The 19,813-nt window shown below is 39.7% G+C and overlaps 2 protein-coding genes across 2 annotated transcripts in view; one reads left to right on the top strand and one right to left on the bottom strand.

Annotated features, from left to right (window-relative positions):
* Window positions 1-19,813, top strand: part of LOC127640121 (protein MON2 homolog) — a 286,480-nt gene that overhangs the window by 33,799 nt on the left and 232,868 nt on the right. The gene's annotated exons all lie outside the window — the stretch shown is intronic.
* LOC127640134 (protein phosphatase 1H-like) lies at window positions 791-17,987 on the bottom strand. Its single transcript, XM_052122543.1, has 10 exons — window positions 16,190-17,987; window positions 12,508-12,673; window positions 11,815-12,177; window positions 11,379-11,491; window positions 9,840-9,924; window positions 9,601-9,719; window positions 9,428-9,491; window positions 5,427-5,534; window positions 2,733-2,884; window positions 791-1,533 (listed from the first exon to the last, which is right to left on the bottom strand). Exons 1-10 carry the CDS (start codon window positions 16,423-16,425, stop codon window positions 1,377-1,379), a joined length of 1,563 nt encoding a protein of 520 aa, XP_051978503.1. The 5' UTR covers window positions 16,426-17,987; the 3' UTR covers window positions 791-1,376.

Here is a 19,813-nt window from a genome sequence, read left to right as displayed (position 1 = left end):
CCACGCTTACATTGAGGACCCGAAAACTTACCAATACATTGTCATTGGAAAACGCATTAATTTTGCTACGTTTACACCTCTCATCCACACTGGAACTGCGTTTTCCTCCACCGTAAATGGTGCGTTTCGAAAGCACTGTCCATTATTGCATACTTAAGAAAACAAGGAAACAATAAGTATGCGATAATGGAGAACGTTTGCGAAAACGCTCCATTTTCGGTTGCGGAAAACAACATTCTAGTGTGGACAAAAGGTTTAAACGAAGCACAATTTAAGTTTTTTATACTAAAATGTACTTGTGTGGATGTGACCTGATCAGATTTTCATTTCCTTATGTCTTCGTTGTCCAGAAGTAGGCGATAATGGAGAGTATTTTCGAAACGCTTCATTTTCGGTGCAGAGATGTTCTAATGTGGATTAGAGCCGTAAACGTAGAAAAACGTGTTTGTTTTTAAATGTTTTGTTTTTCCTAATCCAAGTTTGAAACTTCCGAAACGGCATCATATTCCAAAGTATGCGGCAGTGGAGAGCGGCATCGATATCGATGGAGGAAAATGGCGTTCTAGCATGTATGACGAGAGGTATAAACGTAGCGAAGTCAATACGCTTTCAAATTAAAATGCATTCGTTTGGACATGGCCGTAGATGTATGGATCAATGTTACCGCTAAACTGCGAGGATGTGAAAACTAGCAGCGAAGAAACGTTGTAGTAAGCCCAAAAAAAAAGGGGGATTTCGGTAAACTATACTTATGCACTTCAAAGTCAACATACAAAACTAAATTGCAACATTTTCAAAACTTTAATAATCTTGGTATGGAAGATCTTATAATATTAGTTTTTAGTTTCGCTTGGTAAACATACTGTACAAAGCGTTGGTGAAACTAACCAAATATGATAAGGATTCAGCAATTTCTAAAAGTATTTTCTTTCCATATACAGAATATACAAATTACAGTCAGAATTGCTTTGATTTGGTGGGAAAGCAAAAAACACAAACCGCAAAATAAACATTGAGAGAATATCCTGAAAGAAAAATAACACATGATCGGTTCCATCGAGCTGCCAGACGATTTTTACGCAGATAAAAAAAAACTGCGGACGGTTTCCATCGGTCCACTGATAACTTCAAAGAAGCAAATGACCCTCCTTATAGTCACTGTGCAATGTTATAACTTGCATACCGATCCACGAGTCCAGAGAGGTCGGGAACGTTGGCGTGGGTCTTCAAAGTAAGTTGTTGTTGAGTCTTGTGCAGAATTGTACTTTAAATGAGGTCAAACACACAGCAGCATTCTTCAAATCCAGCAGGCCATCCAAAGGCTTTGAGAGAAGAACAAATTTGGCTGTTTAGTTGGCGTCCTGCCTCCCGATTGGTCAGCTTGGTTGAGGTTGCACATTGGCGTGCATTAGAGGAATTATGAAGACTGAAATGTCGTCTCCAGAGCCGAGCTTGTCTCCAACGATTCTCCAACCTCGATCTCTCAGGACACCTCTGGCCTTCATGACCAGGTCTTGGGCTGCCATAGTGTACCTAAAAAATGACAGAGGATGGAAGATGGGGAAGATGGGGTTTAGTTGATGTCATTTAGTTGATGATTTTATCTAAAGCAACCAGGGGTGACCTGAGGTTAAAGGAATGACTCTCCCAAAACTGGAAAATCTGTCGTCAACTTGAGCACTGTATAAGCGAAAACATAAATGTGCTAATTATTGCGCCACGTAGCATTGGATGGATGTGTGTACGAGCGCCTGAGTAGTGGGCCCATTTGGGACCATTGCACCAAGTTTAGGATCTCTACAAACATAGCTTCATACTATGTGACCCACATTTGGTTTTCGACCATTGAATATGGGCACAATGCATTGTATGGCTGAAGCCACTTTGAGAGCCCCATATCTCTGGATCTGAACCACAGAGGGCTTTAAAAATTAAGATATAAAAAGTAAAGTTGGTTCTAAACAGGGATCTAAAAGGATATTAAGATATCTTTAATACTTCTGGAGCTATAGGTACACCAACTTTGGAAAAACAACAAAATAACAGTGTTGTTCCTATTTTTGGATTCACACCATTGGCATATAATGCAACAATGGGTGCTGAAGTCAACTGATTTTAGTAGTAGACCTACTTATCTATGTGTAAAGATAAAATAATTATGCTGCTACCTTTCTAAGGTTATTTTTTTTACCTGTAGATTTGCTCCAAAAGCAAATGCGAAAATTGTCATTTTGATCCCCCTTTACAAAATAATGCATTACTTGGTAAATATTGATCCATGACATCTAATATTTTGTAGTCATCCTCATATATGCATCTCTTTCACCAGAAAAGTATGAACAAAACCAAACATTTCAGCTGTTCAAGTTACTAAAATGTGGTTGATTTGACATTTAGAGCCCCATATCTCTGGGAATGAACCATAGTGGGCCTTAAAAATTAAGATACAAAAAGGACAGTTGGTTCTAGACCGGTGTCTAAAAGGATTTTAAGATATCTTTAATACGTCTGGAGTTATAGGCACTCCAACTATGGAAAAGCAACACAAAAAAAGTGTTTTTTCCCATATTTGGACTCAAACCATTGGTGTATAATGCATCAAGAGTTGCTAAAGTCAACTGATTTTAGTCATAGACCTACCAGTCTCTGTGTACAAATAAAATACAGTCAAAAAAGTCATTTTAATCTTCAAGGTTGCACAAGTAGATGGTTGTCAAAGCTCAACAACTTGCCTGTGTTGGTCATCAGGGTCACAGTTTCCAAGGAAACCAGTGACCGCCTCTGCCACTTCCTCATTGGACAGCACATCCCACAGTCCATCTGTACCCAGGATTATGACATCATCAGTACCGTGCTCGTGCTGAGAGAGATCATACACCTTCACCTGTTGGATGACAACATGGTTCATCCGTGACGCAATGAAGGTCAAAGGTGACTGATTTTCTTCCTAACATTCAGCCTAACGTCTCCTTTTGTGTTCCACCAAAAATTGTGAATATCGTCCATTTAAAAACAAGTTCAAACCGGGCTCATCCAATCAGATTTTAGAGCAAGAACTATTTGTTGTATTCAATCTCAAATAAACCTTTAGCATGGAAATATGTACTGAGGGAGAGTTCATTTCATGCAAGCGTCTGGACTTCTTCGGTGACCGGGCCTTGACTTTTCACCCAGTCATCGGTGTTTGTTTAACCAGCAGGAAATGAGCAACTTGACCCCGCCACAGAGTCCACCCTGCATGCATACTTCACATACTTATACACGTTACTCAAGCGCATAACAGGGGGAAAAGTGCATCGAGGAGGAGGAAGACTAAGAAAAACATCAAAGAGGAGCGAAAATCGGAAAAAACAAGCTGAACCGTGGCTGAACTCTGCAGTGTGTGAATTAAAGATCAAGCGCGCTTCAGATGATTTGAGTGCGCAGCCGAGAGGAGAAGAGCAGATCGTGTCACTGGGGGAGGAATCTGTACTACTTTAAGATGAGAACTTTATTCTGAGGGGGATAAAACTGTCTGAGAGGCAGCGAGAGGATGAGAAGAACTAAACAAGTACAGGAGGACAAAATATAAAGAAATCTGTAGGTTTTTATAAGACTTACATTTGCTATGCAGGACATTATTTGACTTGCATATTGTTCTATAATTCATTAGTTCAACACCCAGAAGCCTTGCAAAAATTACGGTAGTGGTACAGTGATGTATCAGATGATAATAGCATATCCTCTGGTGCACATGGTCCTTACAAAAAAAGTATCCTTAAAGTATAAAAACACCATTGTCTTTTGGACATGTACCATGGTATTTTTTGGTGTTGTGAGGGTATTATTTTGGCGGCATGACAACCATATTAATAATATGCCATAGAGAGTACAGTATACTTTCCCTTCCAAATGGTATTACCATGGTAACATGTCTATAAAACGTGGTATTACTATGGTACAAAAAATGGTATAACCATAGTACCATGTACAAAAACATGCTATTGCATAGATATATACATGGTATTACCATAGTTACATGTCCACATAAAACATGGTATTACATGGTAATAATTATGGTATAACCTTAGTAACACGTCCACAGAAAAAATGGTATTACCATGGTAACGTCCATAAAACATGGTATTTGTAAAAGAACAAAATGGTATTACCATAGTAACATCCAAAAGCATGGTATTACATGGTAATAATTATGGTATTACCATAGTTACATCTCCACATATAACAAGGTATTACCATGGTAACACGTCCAAAAACATGGCGTTACTTGGTAATAAATATAGTATTAACATAGTTACATGTCCACATAAAACATGGTATTACCATGGTAACATGTCCATAAAATGTGGTATTACTTTGTAAAAATATATATATATATATTACCATAGCAACAGGTACAAAAAACATGGTATTACATGGTAATAATTATGGTATAACCATAGTAACACGTCCACAGAAAAAATGGTATTACCATGGTAACGTCCATAAAACATGGTATTTGTAAAAGAAAAAAATGGTATTATCATAGTAACATCCAAAATCATGATATTACATGTTAATAATTATGGTATTACAATAGTTACATGTCCACATATAACATGGTATTACCATGGTAACAGGTCCATAAAACATGGTATTATCATAGTAATATGTGCAAAAAAAAAACTGGTATTACCATGGTAACAAAAAATGATTACCATAGTAACATCCAAAAACATGGTGTTACTTGGTAATAAATATGGTATTACTAGTTACATGTCCATATAAAACATGGTATTACCATGGTAACATGTCCATAAAATGTGGTATTTGTAAAAAAAATTGTATTACCATAGTAACAGGTACAAAAACATAGTACTGCATTATAATAAACTATAACCATAGTAACATGTCCACATAAAAATGGTATTACCATGGTAACTAGTCCATAAAACGTGGTATTTGTAAAACAAAATGGTATAACCATAGTAAACGTGGTATTACATGGTAATAATTATGGTATAACCATAGTAATGTGTCCACATAAAACATGGTATTACCATGGTAACATCTCTATAAAACATGGTATTTGTAAAACAAATTGTATTGCCATAGTAACACGTCCAAAAACATGGTGTTACTAGGTAATAAAGATGGTGTTACCATAGTAACATGTCCACATAAAACATGGTATTACCATGGTAATAAATATGGTGTTAACATGGAACATGTCTATAAAACATATATAACGTTGTATTACCATGGCGCGCCTAAAACATATGGCACTACATGTCCAAAAATCCAAGAGAACATGGTAACACCACAGTACTTCATGGTACTTTTTCTGTAAGTGAATTTAAACCTATAGTGATATAATATATAATATCAGCATATAAAACAAATGATGTTTCTGGGCTGGTGCGCAGAATAAATGGAAGATGTCTGACCTCTGGAGAACAGGAGAGGAACGGTTTGATGGAGATGTCAGAGTTGTGAACCTTCAGGTCGTGATCGCCTAGTCCACGTGTGATACCGATGGTGGCGAACACACGTGCCTGCATGACACAAACACACCATTTAACATCATTTATGAATCAGTCACAATACAACCATTACAGTAAACAGAGTCAATTCTGATTTCATGTTGACTGTAAGTCATGACAAGTCTATATTCCTTTGAGTCATTTCATATACATGGGTTCCTCTTGGTCAACTGCACTGTAGTACACTGGGAATACAGGCAAACAAAAGAGTCGTGCACAGTATGAGAGCGCACATTTCCCAGAATGCCAGATACTGTTCATAGAGTTACTGGTTAATAATACACAAGCCCTCAACCGTCTGCTGTCTCAGACTCGTGTCAGTGCTCTCTTACTCACCGTTCAGGCATTTTTCATACTTCCTCATGTGTGGCATGAGTCTCATCACAGAATATAAAAATACAAAAAGGGAATTCTGGGTAACCTCAATACTGTGACTATTTCTCAGAATTGCGAGCTACAAAGTCAAATGTGCAATTGTAAGAAATAGTAGCAATTACGTGATATAAACTCACAATTGTGTGAAATAAAATGATGTGAGAAAAAAGTTGCAATTACGTGACAAACTTACAGTTGTGAGAAATAGTTGAAATAACGTTACATAAACTCTTAATTGTGACAAATAAACGTGCAATTACGAGAAATAGTACCAGTTATGTGATATAAACTCACAGTTGTAAAATAAAGTAGCAATTGGGTGATACAAACTTGCAGTTATAAGAAATAGTCGCAATTATGTGAAACTCGCAATTGTGAAAAAATAAAGTTGAAAAAGTTGCAATTTTATAATATAAACTTGCAATTGCGAGATTTTAAGTCCTAGTTCTATTATATAATTCAAATATTTTCGCAATCGTGAGACATATTCGCAATTACATTATATAAACTCGCAGCTGTAAAAAAAGTCACAATTGTGTGATATAAACTTGCAATTGTGAGAAATAGCCGCAATTATGTAAAACTTGAAATTTTGAAAAAGTAGCAATTACATAATATAAACTTGCAATTGCAAGCTCTAGGTTACAATTGTGTATTATAAACTCTTAAATTGTTAGAAATAGTCACAACTGCACGATATAAACTCGCAATAGTGAAAAATAGTCGCGCTTACGCGATATAAACTCGCAATAGTGAAAAATAGTCACGCTTACGCAATTTAAACTCGCAATAGTGAAAAATAGTCACAACTGCACGATATAAACTCGCAATAGTGAAAAATAGTCACGCTTACGCAATTTAAACTCGCAATAGTGAAAAATAGTCACAACTGCACGATATAAACTCGCAATAGTGAAAAATAGTCGCGCTTACGCAATTTAAACTCGCAATAGTGAAAAATAGTCACAACTGCACGATATAAACTCGCAATAGTGAAAAATATTCGCGCTTGATTTAAACTCGCAATAGTGAGAAATAGTCACAACTGCACGATATAAACTCGCAATAGTGAAAAATAGTCGCACTTACGCAATATAAACTCGCAATAGTGAAAAATAGTCACAACTGCACGATATAAACTCGCAATACTGAAAAATAGTCGCGCTTACGTGATTTAAACTTGCAGTTGTGAGAAATAGTCACAACTGCACGATATAAACTCGCAATAGTGAAAAATAGTCGCGCTTGATTTAAACTCGCAGATGTGAGAAATAGTCACAACTGCACGATATAAACTCGCAATAGTGTCAAAGTAAATACTAACTAAAAACAACTAAAAAAGAATAAATAAAAAATAAAAATATATATAAAAATAATATATGATTAAACTGTAAAACAATATTAATAGCTGCCCTAAAACATCAAAGTGAATCATCTGAATATCATTAAACCGGAGATGAAGTTGAGATCCACTCAACAGATGTCTTGTGAAGCCGTCACCTCCACTGAGCTGATTGGAGTTCAGTTTCATGGATTCACCCATTAGAGGATATCAGAGCTAACTGATCTCAGTACAGTGTTAAACAGCCAGCACTCATTAACACCTCTAGAGCTGTGCTGACAGAGGAGCCGGAGAACTGTGGAACTAGCCTTCTCAATCTGTCTGCCTTAAGAACAAACACACGCTAAATCTCAGAGCAGTTCGTTCTGAACATCACAAGAGGATCTGAGATCAGACAGAATTTTGAACTTGCCTTGATCTAGGTTTGTTTCTAAAAACATGAAGCTCAGACTCAGATGTGTCCAAACGTCCAGAGTTATAAAGTCTTTGAGACACAATCCAGCTCGTGATAAACGGTGTTCATACGGTACAATGGTTTGTTTTGACAGTGTAGTTCTTTCTTAAAGGGACAGTTCACCCACAAATGGAGTGAACAATGACAGAATTTGGACTGTCCATTTACAGACATGAAATGGCAAGATTTCAAATATATATTCAAGGTAAAAAATACTTTACAAATATACAAATATACAAATATAAGGGTTACTTCATCTGACCTTGATTAAACTTGGTCGCACCACATGACTTTGATTTGGTGAACTAAAGTTTTTCAAATATTGAATATATAAACACTTTATTTAAGAAATTATATTAAAAGATTTTTCCAAACTACTTTTGGCAACATTTAATTTTTCAAGAATTTCAGTTTTTAATTCGATTTTTAATATTTACTGTTTTCGGATGGTTATATCCCATTTTTTATAATATCCAAATGTCTTTAAACTCAGAAATGTAAAACATGTTCATCATAGTTACTTACTAGATCCAGACAAAAGAAAAAAATGAGCATCACGTCATTTCTAAGAGAAACAACATATATAGTGAGAAATAATTTAACATGACCGATCAGGACATTAGGCCTTAATGAGATCAGCAGAAACGTTTCAATGATAAAAAAAGATTTTTCTGATGAATAATACACACACACACACACACACACACACACACACACACACACACACACACACACACACACACACATTCACACACACATTCACACACACACACACTCACACACACACACACACACACACACACACACATTCACACACACACACACACTCTCTCTCTCTCTCACACACACTTAAACACACATGTTGTGTTTCCATGTTTTATGGGGACTTTCCATAGACATAATGGTTTTTATACTGTACAAACTTTATATTCTATCCCCTAAACCTAACCCTACCCCTAAACCTAACCCTCACAGAAAACTTTCTGCATTTTTACATTTTCAAAAAACATAATTTAGTTTGATTTATAAGCTGTTTTCCTCATGGGGACCGACAAAATGTCCCCACAAGGTCAAAAATTTCGGGTTTTACTATCCTTATGGGGACATTTGGTCCCCACAAAGTGATAAATACACGCTCACACACTCTCTCACACACACACACACACACACACACACACACACACACTCACACATTCACACACACACACACACACACACACACACACTTAAACACACACTCTCACACACACACACACACACACACACACACACACACAGACACTCACACTCACTCACAGACAAACACACACACACTCACACACACACACTCACAGACAAACACACACACACACACACACACACACACACACACACACACTCACACACAGACAAACACACTCACACACACACACACACAGACAAACACACACACACACACACAAACACACTCACAGACAAACACACACACACACGCACACACACTCTCACACACACACAAACACACTCACAGACAAACGCACACACACACGCACACACACTCTCACACACACTCTCACACACACACAAACTTTTATAAAGAAAGTAAATGAGGTAAATGTTGGTTTGATGTTGTCAATAATCATCAGTTGTTGTTTGTAATATATTTCCACTGTATAGTTTGTTTGTACATGAACAGCCGATCTTGACCACGTCTGTCAGGCTGTAAAAAGGGAACACGTCTGAACACTGTCTTACCATTTTTCCTTCTCCATATATGAGTGGAAACTTCAGATCGTCCTCCTGAATGGTTTTATAGGCCCTGCGCAAAACACCAAAACATCAAACAGCAACAGCTGAAAGTCTGAACACATTTACACCAATGCTTGTGATCATCTATTTCACAGAAAGCACGACATGACAGAACTCACCATCCGTTCATAGTGAAGTCTCTGTACAGCATTCTCTTCCCGACCTCTTTCTTAGTGACTCTTCGAGGAAACTCCAAGTGTGTGAACTCATTTCCCAACAGGGAAGGCTGCAAGTGAGCCTGCGAGAGAGAGAACCACAAACATGTTCCTCACATTGTACACATTCAAGCCAGCTGTTCTAGAACTCCAGAATAAACCAGCTGACGTTCTAGAACTGTCAGTTTGTTTGTTTCTCTCACCAGGAACTGAAGTCTCTGCCGCTCCGATTCTGGAGTGAACGAGCTGGACATGGGAACGATCTCTCCGGCACGGATGATGACGGCCCTGACAGAAACAAATACGGAGTTCATCTCAAACGCTCGTCGGAATGGAACTTTCAGAATAGAATGCAATAGAAAAGAATCAGTGACACACAAAGGGGTGTTCACTTAAAAATCGCTCATCCGAGCAGAGACTCATAAGAGTCATTTGTTCAGTAATCTGACTACACTCGTCACACTGAAGATTCAAAAGAACCGACTCACAAGAGTCATTTGTTCAGTAATCGGACTACACTCGTCACACTGAAGATTCAAAAGAACGGATTCATGAGAGTCATTTGTTCAGTAATCGGACTACACTCGTCACACTGAAGATTCAAAAGAACGGATTCATGAGAGTCATTTGTTCAGTAATCGGACTACACTCTGCACACTGAAGATTCAAAAGAAAGGACCCATAAGAGTCATTTGCTCAGTAATCGGACTACACTCTGCACACTGAAGATTCAAAAGAAAGGACCCATAAGAGTCATTTGTTCAGTAATCGGACTACACTCTGCACACTGAAGATTCAAAAGAACGGACCCATAAGAGTCATTTGCTCAGTAGTCAGACTACACTCGTCACACCGTAGATTCAAAAGAACGGACCCATAAGAGTCATTTGCGCAGTAGTCGGACTACACTCGTCACACTGAAGATTCAAAAGAAAGGACTCATAAGAGTCATTTGTTCAGTAATCGGACTACACTCTGCACACTGAAGATTCAAAAGAAAGGACCCATAAGAGTCATTTGCTCAGTAGTCGGACTACACTCTGCACACTGAAGATTCAAAAGAACGGACCCATAAGAGTCATTTGCTCAGTAATCGGACTACACTCGTCACACCGTAGATTCAAAAGAACGGACTCATAAGAGTCATTTGCTCAGTAGTCGGACTACACTCTGCACACTGAAGATTCAAAAGAACGGACTCATAAGAGTCATTTGTTCATTAGTCGGACTACACTCGTCACACTGAAGATTCAACAGAACGGACCCATAAGAGTCATTTGTTCATTAGTCGGACTACACTCGTCACACTGAAGATTAAAAAGAACGGACTCATGAGAGTCATTTGTTCAGGAATCAGACTACACTCGTCACACTGAAGATTCAAAAGAACTGACTCATGAGAGTAATTTGTTCGGGAATCGGACTACACTCATCACACTGAAGATTCAAAAGAACGGACTCATGAGAGTCATTTGTTCAGTAATCAGACTACACTCGTCACACTGAAGATTCAAAAGAACGGACTCATGAGAGTCATTTGTTCAGGAATCAGACTACACTCTGCACACTGAAGATTCAAAAGAACGGACTCATGAGAGTCATTTGTTCGGGAATCGGACTACACTCATCACACTGTAGATTCAAATTAACCAGCTCATAAGAGTCATTTGTTCGGGAATCAGACGAAACTGGTCACACTGTAGAACCTGTGGATGGGTGTAATGTCAGATGCGGGTTCTCACCTGCTGTCACCAGCGTTGGCCACGTACAGTTTACCGAGTAAATGCATCACCACTAGAGCTGTACATCCACCTGAGATACAATACACTGATCTCTCTCTGCCTATATGAGCATCCTGCAGTCACACAAACAAACAGAACACTGAATTTAACTTGCAGCAGATGAAGATTTACTGAAGTATTAATAAACACTAGTGAAACAAACACATAAATGACTGCAATCACTCATGTAAAATCTTAGCCTGCCATCTAGTGGCCTTGTGAGTGTACTACAATACAGACTTCTACCCTGAATTGATTTGTCATTCTGAAATTCTGTCAGTTGTATTGACTCACAATGTTACACTGGGATGCAACATACAAGGAAGTCTGTCAACATCAAAAATCACCTTTAAAAGTAGCATGAATAAATATTGACACTTTTACTTAAAGGACCCACCATCTCTTTGAAGGCGTTCTCGATGGCTCCCACCACCAAACTCTCCTGTTTAATTTTCTTCTCTATGAAGAACCGAGGGGCCGAGGTATTGGGCGACCCCGGGGCTCCCGCAGCCCCTCGGAGAGATGCAGCCCGGGACAACCCTCGCTGGGAGCAGCCGGCAGACGGGTGGAAGTGGTGCACGGTGTTCTCCTCCCCCAGACAGGTGGGCGCCTGCAGGGACGGATTCTGAAGGATCTCCAACAGTTCCTGGAGACGCTCCTCGATATGGAGGTGGAGAAACTTGGACGCAAAGATGGCGGCGCCTGAACCGCCGTGACCGTCAAACAGCCCCCAGTAGTGGAAGTCCAGCTGCTTTACCTCCTAAAGACACAGACCGATAGAAGTAAGAACATGCACAACTGCAATTTAGGAGGAAAGCATCTTGTTTTGTGCAGTCTGAAGTTCAAACAACTTTTCTACTTTTTAAGAGAACCACATTATAGCGACCCCATGTGACTCTACCCTCCCTAGCAACCGGGCCAATTTGGTTGCTAAGGAGACCTGGCTGGGAGCTACCCAGACCCCCAACCACATTTTGCCACTGGATGGGTTTCTGATACAGGTAACAGGTAATGTGTAAATGCACCTGCTTTGATGTATACATCTAGTTCAGAACTATGCAGATAAGAGAGTAAAAGTAGAGGAACACACCGTACTCTCGATGCTTTCCAGAATATCTCCATTGGGCAGTGAGGAGCACCTCCTGCCGGTGGGAGTGTAACTGGGGCTGGACGGGTCGGATGGTCTCTTCCTGAGCTCTACCACCTCACAGCACGCCTGGTCCTCGTTAAGTGCACTTTTACCAGCATTGATCACTCTGTAGTATGGACAAAGAAGATATATGTTTCATCTTAGCAGCCTCAAAGTGTTTTGAGTTCATAAATGCCTCTTGACGGTCCACAGACAGCATCATCATCATCAGCGGATGAGTCATAACGTACAGTACGTCAAAAGCGAATGAGGCTCACGCAGATGATGCAAGATAATTGCCTCCATCGCTGCCGGGGTTTCCAAGGCAACCAGTTTCTACAGCCTCACAAGTTAATGAGGATGAAATGGGGAACCGTATATTGTCCTCGCTGGATTACGACGTCTTTAGTCACTTGCCGTTATTGCTGGAAATGTTTGTTTTACGGTGTATGAAAATTCTGTCATCATTTACTCACCCTCGTGTTGCTCCAAACCCATATGACTTTCTGTCTTCTATGGAACACAAAAGAAGATGGTTTGCTGAAGTACCGAAAAGACTGCAGACTGTTCCACACATAAAAGCAATTGTATGACTTTTCACTTAAATAAAATAATGAAAATAAATGAATAATAAAAAAAAAAAACGTTTTAGCATATTTTTAAGATTTAACAAACTTTTTTTAATGTATTTTTTTATTTGTAATGCCCAATTCCCAATGCGTTCTAAGTCCTCATGGTGGCATAGCGACTCGCCTCAATCCGGGTGGCGGAGGACGAATCTCGTCTGAGACCGTCAATCCGCGCATCTTTATCACGTGACTTGTAGAGCGCGTTACCGTGGAGACGTAGCGCATGTGGAGGCTTCACGCTATTCTCCGCGGCATCCACGCACAACTCGCCACACGCCCCACCGAGAGCGAGAACCACATTATAGCGACCACGAGGAGGTTACCCCATGTGACTCTACCCTCCCTAGCAACCGGGCCAATTTGGTTGCTAAGGAGTGTTGTAAAAACATTGTTTCTAATGTCCTTTTGTTATGCTTTTGGTCATTTTATAGCAGAACGGCCCCAGTCTCCAATCACTTTCATTATATGGAAAATAAAGACCAGGATATTATCATAAAATTATTCTTTTGTATTCCACAGACGAAAGAAAGTCAAACAGGTAAACGTTAAGCACTATTGAAAGCATTTGTAGCATAACAGAAAAGACTTCTCTCTTGCTTACCTAAAACGGAAACTTGTTTTTATATACATTGTTTATGTCTTGTGGCTTTACTTTAGTATGGAGTATTTAAAGGTTTATGGACCGGCCCCATTCACTTCCATTGTAAACGGCTTACTGTAACCGTGATGTTTGAGTCGAAATTAAATTCATTACATTCAATCAATATTATACCACCAATTCTGTCGACGGAGCTTAACCCTTCAGGCTCTGAAAGTGTTTAAAGATTCCCTGTTTCAGTGGCATACCCAAAATTAATGACATAGATTATGATATATTCTGAGATTCTCAGTCTAAGAACCTGCCGAAAAATCAAAAATTGACTTTTTCTCTTAATTGTTTCAGATTTTATATTATATACCTCAAGGTGTAAATAAGGTGGCTCCGAAAAACTGCTTTTGCTTTGTTTACAATAATGTCAATTTGTTAATGTTAATACAATAAAGCAATCAAAAGTTATCGCTTAACAAATATCCTTTATTCTAGCTTCTAAAAACGTCTCCAATCAAATAAAACATAATAATTGTACATAAGAACTAATTACACATGCAAACACAACAATGACTAAAGGATTGACATGATTTCAGTCATGAGATTTCAGAGAATGAGTTTCATTCTGTGCCATTTGAGTCATCATTGAGTCAGTGTCGTGTATTTGGCGCCATCTCCTGGTGGCCATCTGTAATTACAATTAATTTACAATTAAATAATCAAAACGGAACATTTCTGCTTTGTCTGCGAACTTAAAAGCACTTGTTTCGTTTTGGTCATAATGCATACATGCATCGTAATGTAGAGCGTCTAAGCTTTAAAACAATGTGGTTATTAACTTGGAATATTCCTTTCATTTATTTCCACCTCAATGCACAAACGGACTTTGACTGAATCACATGATGCTCACTGCTTTGAAATCTATCTAGGTCATTTCACGGGTCAGACGAACATTCAGAGGACTATGTCCCTGCTATAATGTGTTGTGAAAGCTCCACCAATTCGGTTCAGAGACGTCATTTCTGGTTAATACAAGAATGAATGTTGTGCTAGCTCACGTCTCTGCAATACTGGTCATTAAACATGCCGAGACTGGTCACGTTACTGAGCCGAGAGCGCTCTCTTCCCATAAATCTCACTTCACCAGACCAAAATCAAGAAGGGAAGTGAGTGAACCACACTTTTACATCCTCATATCAGAGGATTAACCCAAAAATGACAATTCTGTCATCGTTTACTCACCCTGGTGTTTTGGCTAAACTGAATTACTTTGCCTACGTGAAACATAAAAGGAGATGTTAGGCAGAATGTCCGAGCTTCGGTTTTCCATACAACAAAAGTGAAGGTGATTTATACTGTCAAGCTCCCAAAAAAAATGGTAAAAAAAGAGATAAAAACCCCAACAACATTAATGTAGTGCATATTACTCGTGTGCCATGTCCCAAGCCTTCTGAAGTCATTTGATAGCTTTTTTTTTTTGAGAGGAAAAGACCAAAGGTAAAGTGTTATTCACTGAAAATCTTCCCCTCCACCATAGCTCTCAAATCTCAATTGATTATACAGGTTTGGATCAACATGAACCTTCAATATACATAATTACAGAATTAACATTTTTTGGATGAACTATCCCTTTCAGGCTTTTAAAAGGTTTTTTATTGGACTGTATTAGAACTTATATTTGTTTTGTTTTATGTTTTGAAAGAATCAAAAATCGAAATAAATAAAAGTTCCTATAAATCTCCACCTTTGACCAGCCCCGCCCAGTAGGTGTCTGAATGTAAAAGTGAAAAATACTTAAATATTGATCGGTTTCTCACCCACGCTTCCCATATCAGAAGATAGTGATGACTTATATGCTGCATTTATGTGCTTTTTGGAGCTTCAAAGTTCAGGCCACCATTCACTTGCATTGTACGGACCAACAGAGCTTAAATACTCTACTAAATATATTGGGTTGTGTTCTGCAGAAGAAAGAAAGTCACATCTGGGATATCATGAGGGTGAGCACATAATGAGGTCATTTTCATTTTTGGAGAACTGTCCCTTTAAGTCAAAGCGGGAATCTAGTCAATAAATAAATAAATAAATAAATATGATCAGGAATCGTATTAACCCGTAGTTAAATGCTGACAAATGTTCAACACATTCTAATACGCCACGTGACGTTTCCTCGAGTCTCTAATTGCTTTATTGAACCCGAAACATCCAATGATCCGGTGTCACGTGCATGACACTGTTATGCGCAAAATACAGACGCACTTGAAAACCTGCGTTAAAATGAAAACATGCACGTTTCATTCCAGCGCACAGATCTATTTACTGCCATGACAACACGCATGCTGTGCAGATTATTATAAGGCACCTCGCGTTTGTGACGCGCAGCTCAAATCATGCGCGTTCACGTTCCGAACCCATCGGTACTCACTCGGCGTATCCGGTGCTCCAGGGTAGCTTCATCTCCTTGAGTATGAGGATGGGTCTGGAGATGTGATCCGCCGAACACTCAACCTCGTCCGGGGACAGCCCGAGGAAATCCGGCCTGCTGTACGGGAACCGGAGCGGCGGATCTGGGAGGTCCGGGTTATTCTGCTCCCCGGTGGAACCCGAAGCCATGATGCCGCCGATGATGCTGGAGACGGCGGATCGCACGCGTGTGATCATGATGAATGTGGTGATCACACTCCCGCGTGACCCCGTAAACGCGCTTTTCCAGGCTGCGCGGAGACGCGCACCGACCGCCGGAGATTAAACGCAACGCGGCCCAGTTCACGGTCACACGCACACGGAACTAAAGTCCCACTGGAGACCGTCATGTGACAGTTTACTGCAGGTCATCGCGGGACATTAGGTCACTTTAACCCGCCTAATGAGTTTAACATTGACTTTCCTTTTTGTTTGCTGTTTCATTTCGAAACTAACATTTCTCACATTCCTTTAATAATCCGTCAAAAGTGTCAGATTCAGAGCTGATATGATGGGGTGCCATTTCAGACCCATGCTAAAAATCATTTAGTACCGTAGTATGTAGAGGAGACCGGGGCAAATTGTCACACTTTAAGATATAATATAACTTAAGATATATTTAATAACATTTAAAGCACACATGGAAACTTGCCTCAGATTCACATGTATGTTACAATGCACCTTGACTTTTGATGTATGCAAGTGTTTTATTGTGTTCACCTGATTATTCAAAAGTGTTTACAAATATGACAAATGTTGACATACACACACAAATACACACTCACATACAGACACACACATACACACACACACACATACACACACATATATACACACACATATACACAGTCACATATACATACACACACACACATATACATATACACACACACATACACACAGGAGGGCACACACACACACAAACACACACACTAACAAACAGACACCCACACACACTTACACAAAGTCAAACACACACATGGGCGCGCACACATACAGACAGACGCACATACAGACAAACATACAGGCACACACACATACAGACATACTCACAAACAGGCACATACACGCACACACAGGCACACACTCACAAACAGACAGACACTCACACACACTTACACAAAGTCACACACACACACACAGACATACTCACAAACAGACAGACACTCACACACAGACATACTCACAAACAGACAGACACTCACACAGACACAGACATACTACAAACAGACAGACACTCACACACACACACAGACATACTCACAAACAGGCACACATGGACATACAGACACACATTAGTCTTTTGGCTCAAAATTAGCTTTAAGGAAAAATTAAAACCTTATTGTTACTGATATACAGCCCTTGTGACAACTTGCCCCAGTCCGATCTAACCTATTACAGGTTAGATCAATAATAATTATTATAATAACTCCAGTTGTTCATAACAAGCTTTAAAAAGACCATATTTACATTTTGAGGAGATTTACTTTTATATTCTGTACTGAACTGTTTAACACATCAGTCCTAACAAATGTTTAAGGATTATAGGATCTGTGAACACATGGGCAAAATCAGTGTAAAGATATATGCCATCTGTTTCCACAGACCACAGATTAACCTGTAATCTAGATCATTAAAGCGCTGTTATACCTCACCACGGCCACCAGATGTCGCTGTCCACCTCATCTTACAGTTTTCAAAGTTGCTGATCACTGATACTTTCAATGCATCTTATTTCCTTACAAATAAAGTAAATGGTGCCTGAGGCTGAACGCTCTGCTTAAAACATCTTATTTTTGGGTTCAGGTTTAGAACGACATTAGGCTGAGAAAACAATGACATTTTGGGTGAACTATCCCTTTAAGAAATAAATATGAAAATTGCACAAACATGATATAAATAAATTACGATATATAATGTTAGAGCTGTCCATTTAGTACAATCCCAAATCGAATTAATTCAATAATGTGCCGATATATTAATCTGACTCACAATTAATCGCACTGATCAAAATTTGCTGAGACCCCCCCCCCAAATAAAGAGAGTTAATATATAATTAAAATCTATAATAAATATAAATAAGATATAACAAAATATTTGATATATAATATATTTAATGCATTGCTTCAAAGGTAAGAAATGTATGCACGGGAAGGGGGCGTGCTTAACTTTTTTAACACATTATTTTTAATATAATAATCGCACTGAATGTCAGCCAATCATAGCAGTGGGCGTTTACACTGAAGTCTTAAAGGAGACACGACGCAGAAATTGAGCTTTTATTTTCGATGATCAGAGGGCCAAAAACAGGATAGGAAATGGACAGTTATTTCTAAATTCGGACTATTGTTTTGATGAAAGAAATTACTAACATTATAAGTGGACCTCAGCGAACATTATACAATAAAAATGTAACCTTATATATGTAAATATAACGCTAACTGGGCTTATATGTATGTAACAAACGCACTTTATCGATGACTACCACCCTTGGAGATCGCCAGTTCGCTAGGTCAAATTCAGGTCATGCTAAGTGACTCCAGCCGGGTCTCCATAGCAACCAAATTGGGAGGGTTGAGTCACATGGGGTAACCTCTTCGTGGTCGCTATAATGTGGTTCTCGCTCTCAGTGGGGCGTGTGGTGAGTGACTCCAGCCAGGTCTCCTTAGCAACCAAATTGGCCCGGTTGCTAGGGAGGGTCGAGTCACATGGGTTAACCTCCTCGTGGTCGCTATAATGTGGTTCTCGCTCTCAGTGGGGCGTGTGGTGAGTGACTCCAGCCAGGTCTCCTTAGCAACCAAATTGGCCCGGTTGCTAGGGAGGGTCGAGTCACATGGGTTAACCCCCTCGTGGTCGCTATAATGTGGTTCTCGCTCTCGGTGGGGCGTGTGGCAAGTTGTGCGTGGATGCCGCGGAGAATAGCGTGAAGCCTCCACACGTGCTACGTCTCCGTGGCAACGCGCTCAACAAGCTACAAGGCAACTGAGATTCGTCCTCCGCCACCCGGAGTGAGGCGGGTCACTACGCCACCACGAGGACTTGGAGCGCATTGGGAATTGGGCGTTACACATATGGAGAAAAAGGGGGAAATAAATAAATAAATATTTGATGACGTCAGGTCAGAATTGATTGTACGAACCGTCGAGTTTCTTTACAGTTCATTGTTTAAGGGGTAAAGGAACATGCTTGGTTCCCACACTATAGGATGTGACTGTCCTCTTGGTTTCTGAGAAGCGTTCATTTATCAACTGTGACCCGCACTGGACATCCGTTTGACATATAGAAAGAACAGATGTGGTGAGAACGGTCCGGCCACATGAAACCCAACACTCAATAAATCAGTCTTGGACTGTTACAACATTCTCAACTAATGGTTCCAAACGAGACGGGTTAATGACGGGGCGGTGCCAGGATTTTATCTCAGGGGGGGGACCGGGCAGGGTATCAGTCTGGGGGTCTGTGACTGGAGGGGGCCACCCCATGCACTTCTCTAGAACTGCCCCTGGTTACTGAACCATGACAACACTCGCATCGCCATGGAAACACACAGCAGATTCAAGATGAGTGCTGATGGTATGGAATGGGT

The sequence above is a fragment of the Xyrauchen texanus genome, chromosome 49, assembly GCF_025860055.1.
Source record: "Xyrauchen texanus isolate HMW12.3.18 chromosome 49, RBS_HiC_50CHRs, whole genome shotgun sequence".
In the NCBI taxonomy this organism is placed as follows: Eukaryota; Metazoa; Chordata; class Actinopteri; order Cypriniformes; family Catostomidae; genus Xyrauchen; species Xyrauchen texanus.
Note: the sequence above shows the minus strand (reverse complement) of the source record. Positions and strands in the feature narration are given on the sequence as shown.

What these genes read in the sequence shown, in the direction of transcription:
- LOC127640134 (XM_052122543.1), bottom strand. Translation starts at nt 16,425, where the DNA reads ATGATCACACGCGTGCGATCCGCCGTCTCCAGCATCATCGGCGGCATC. An exon ending in TCCTCTCCTGTTCTCCAGAG is followed by an intron (nt 2,885 to 5,426) that starts GTCAGACATCTT and finishes GTCATCCAACAG; the next exon opens with GTGAAGGTGTATGATCTCTC. An exon ending in GACCCTGATGACCAACACAG is followed by an intron (nt 1,534 to 2,732) that starts GCAAGTTGTTGA and finishes GTCATTTTTTAG; the next exon opens with GTACACTATGGCAGCCCAAG.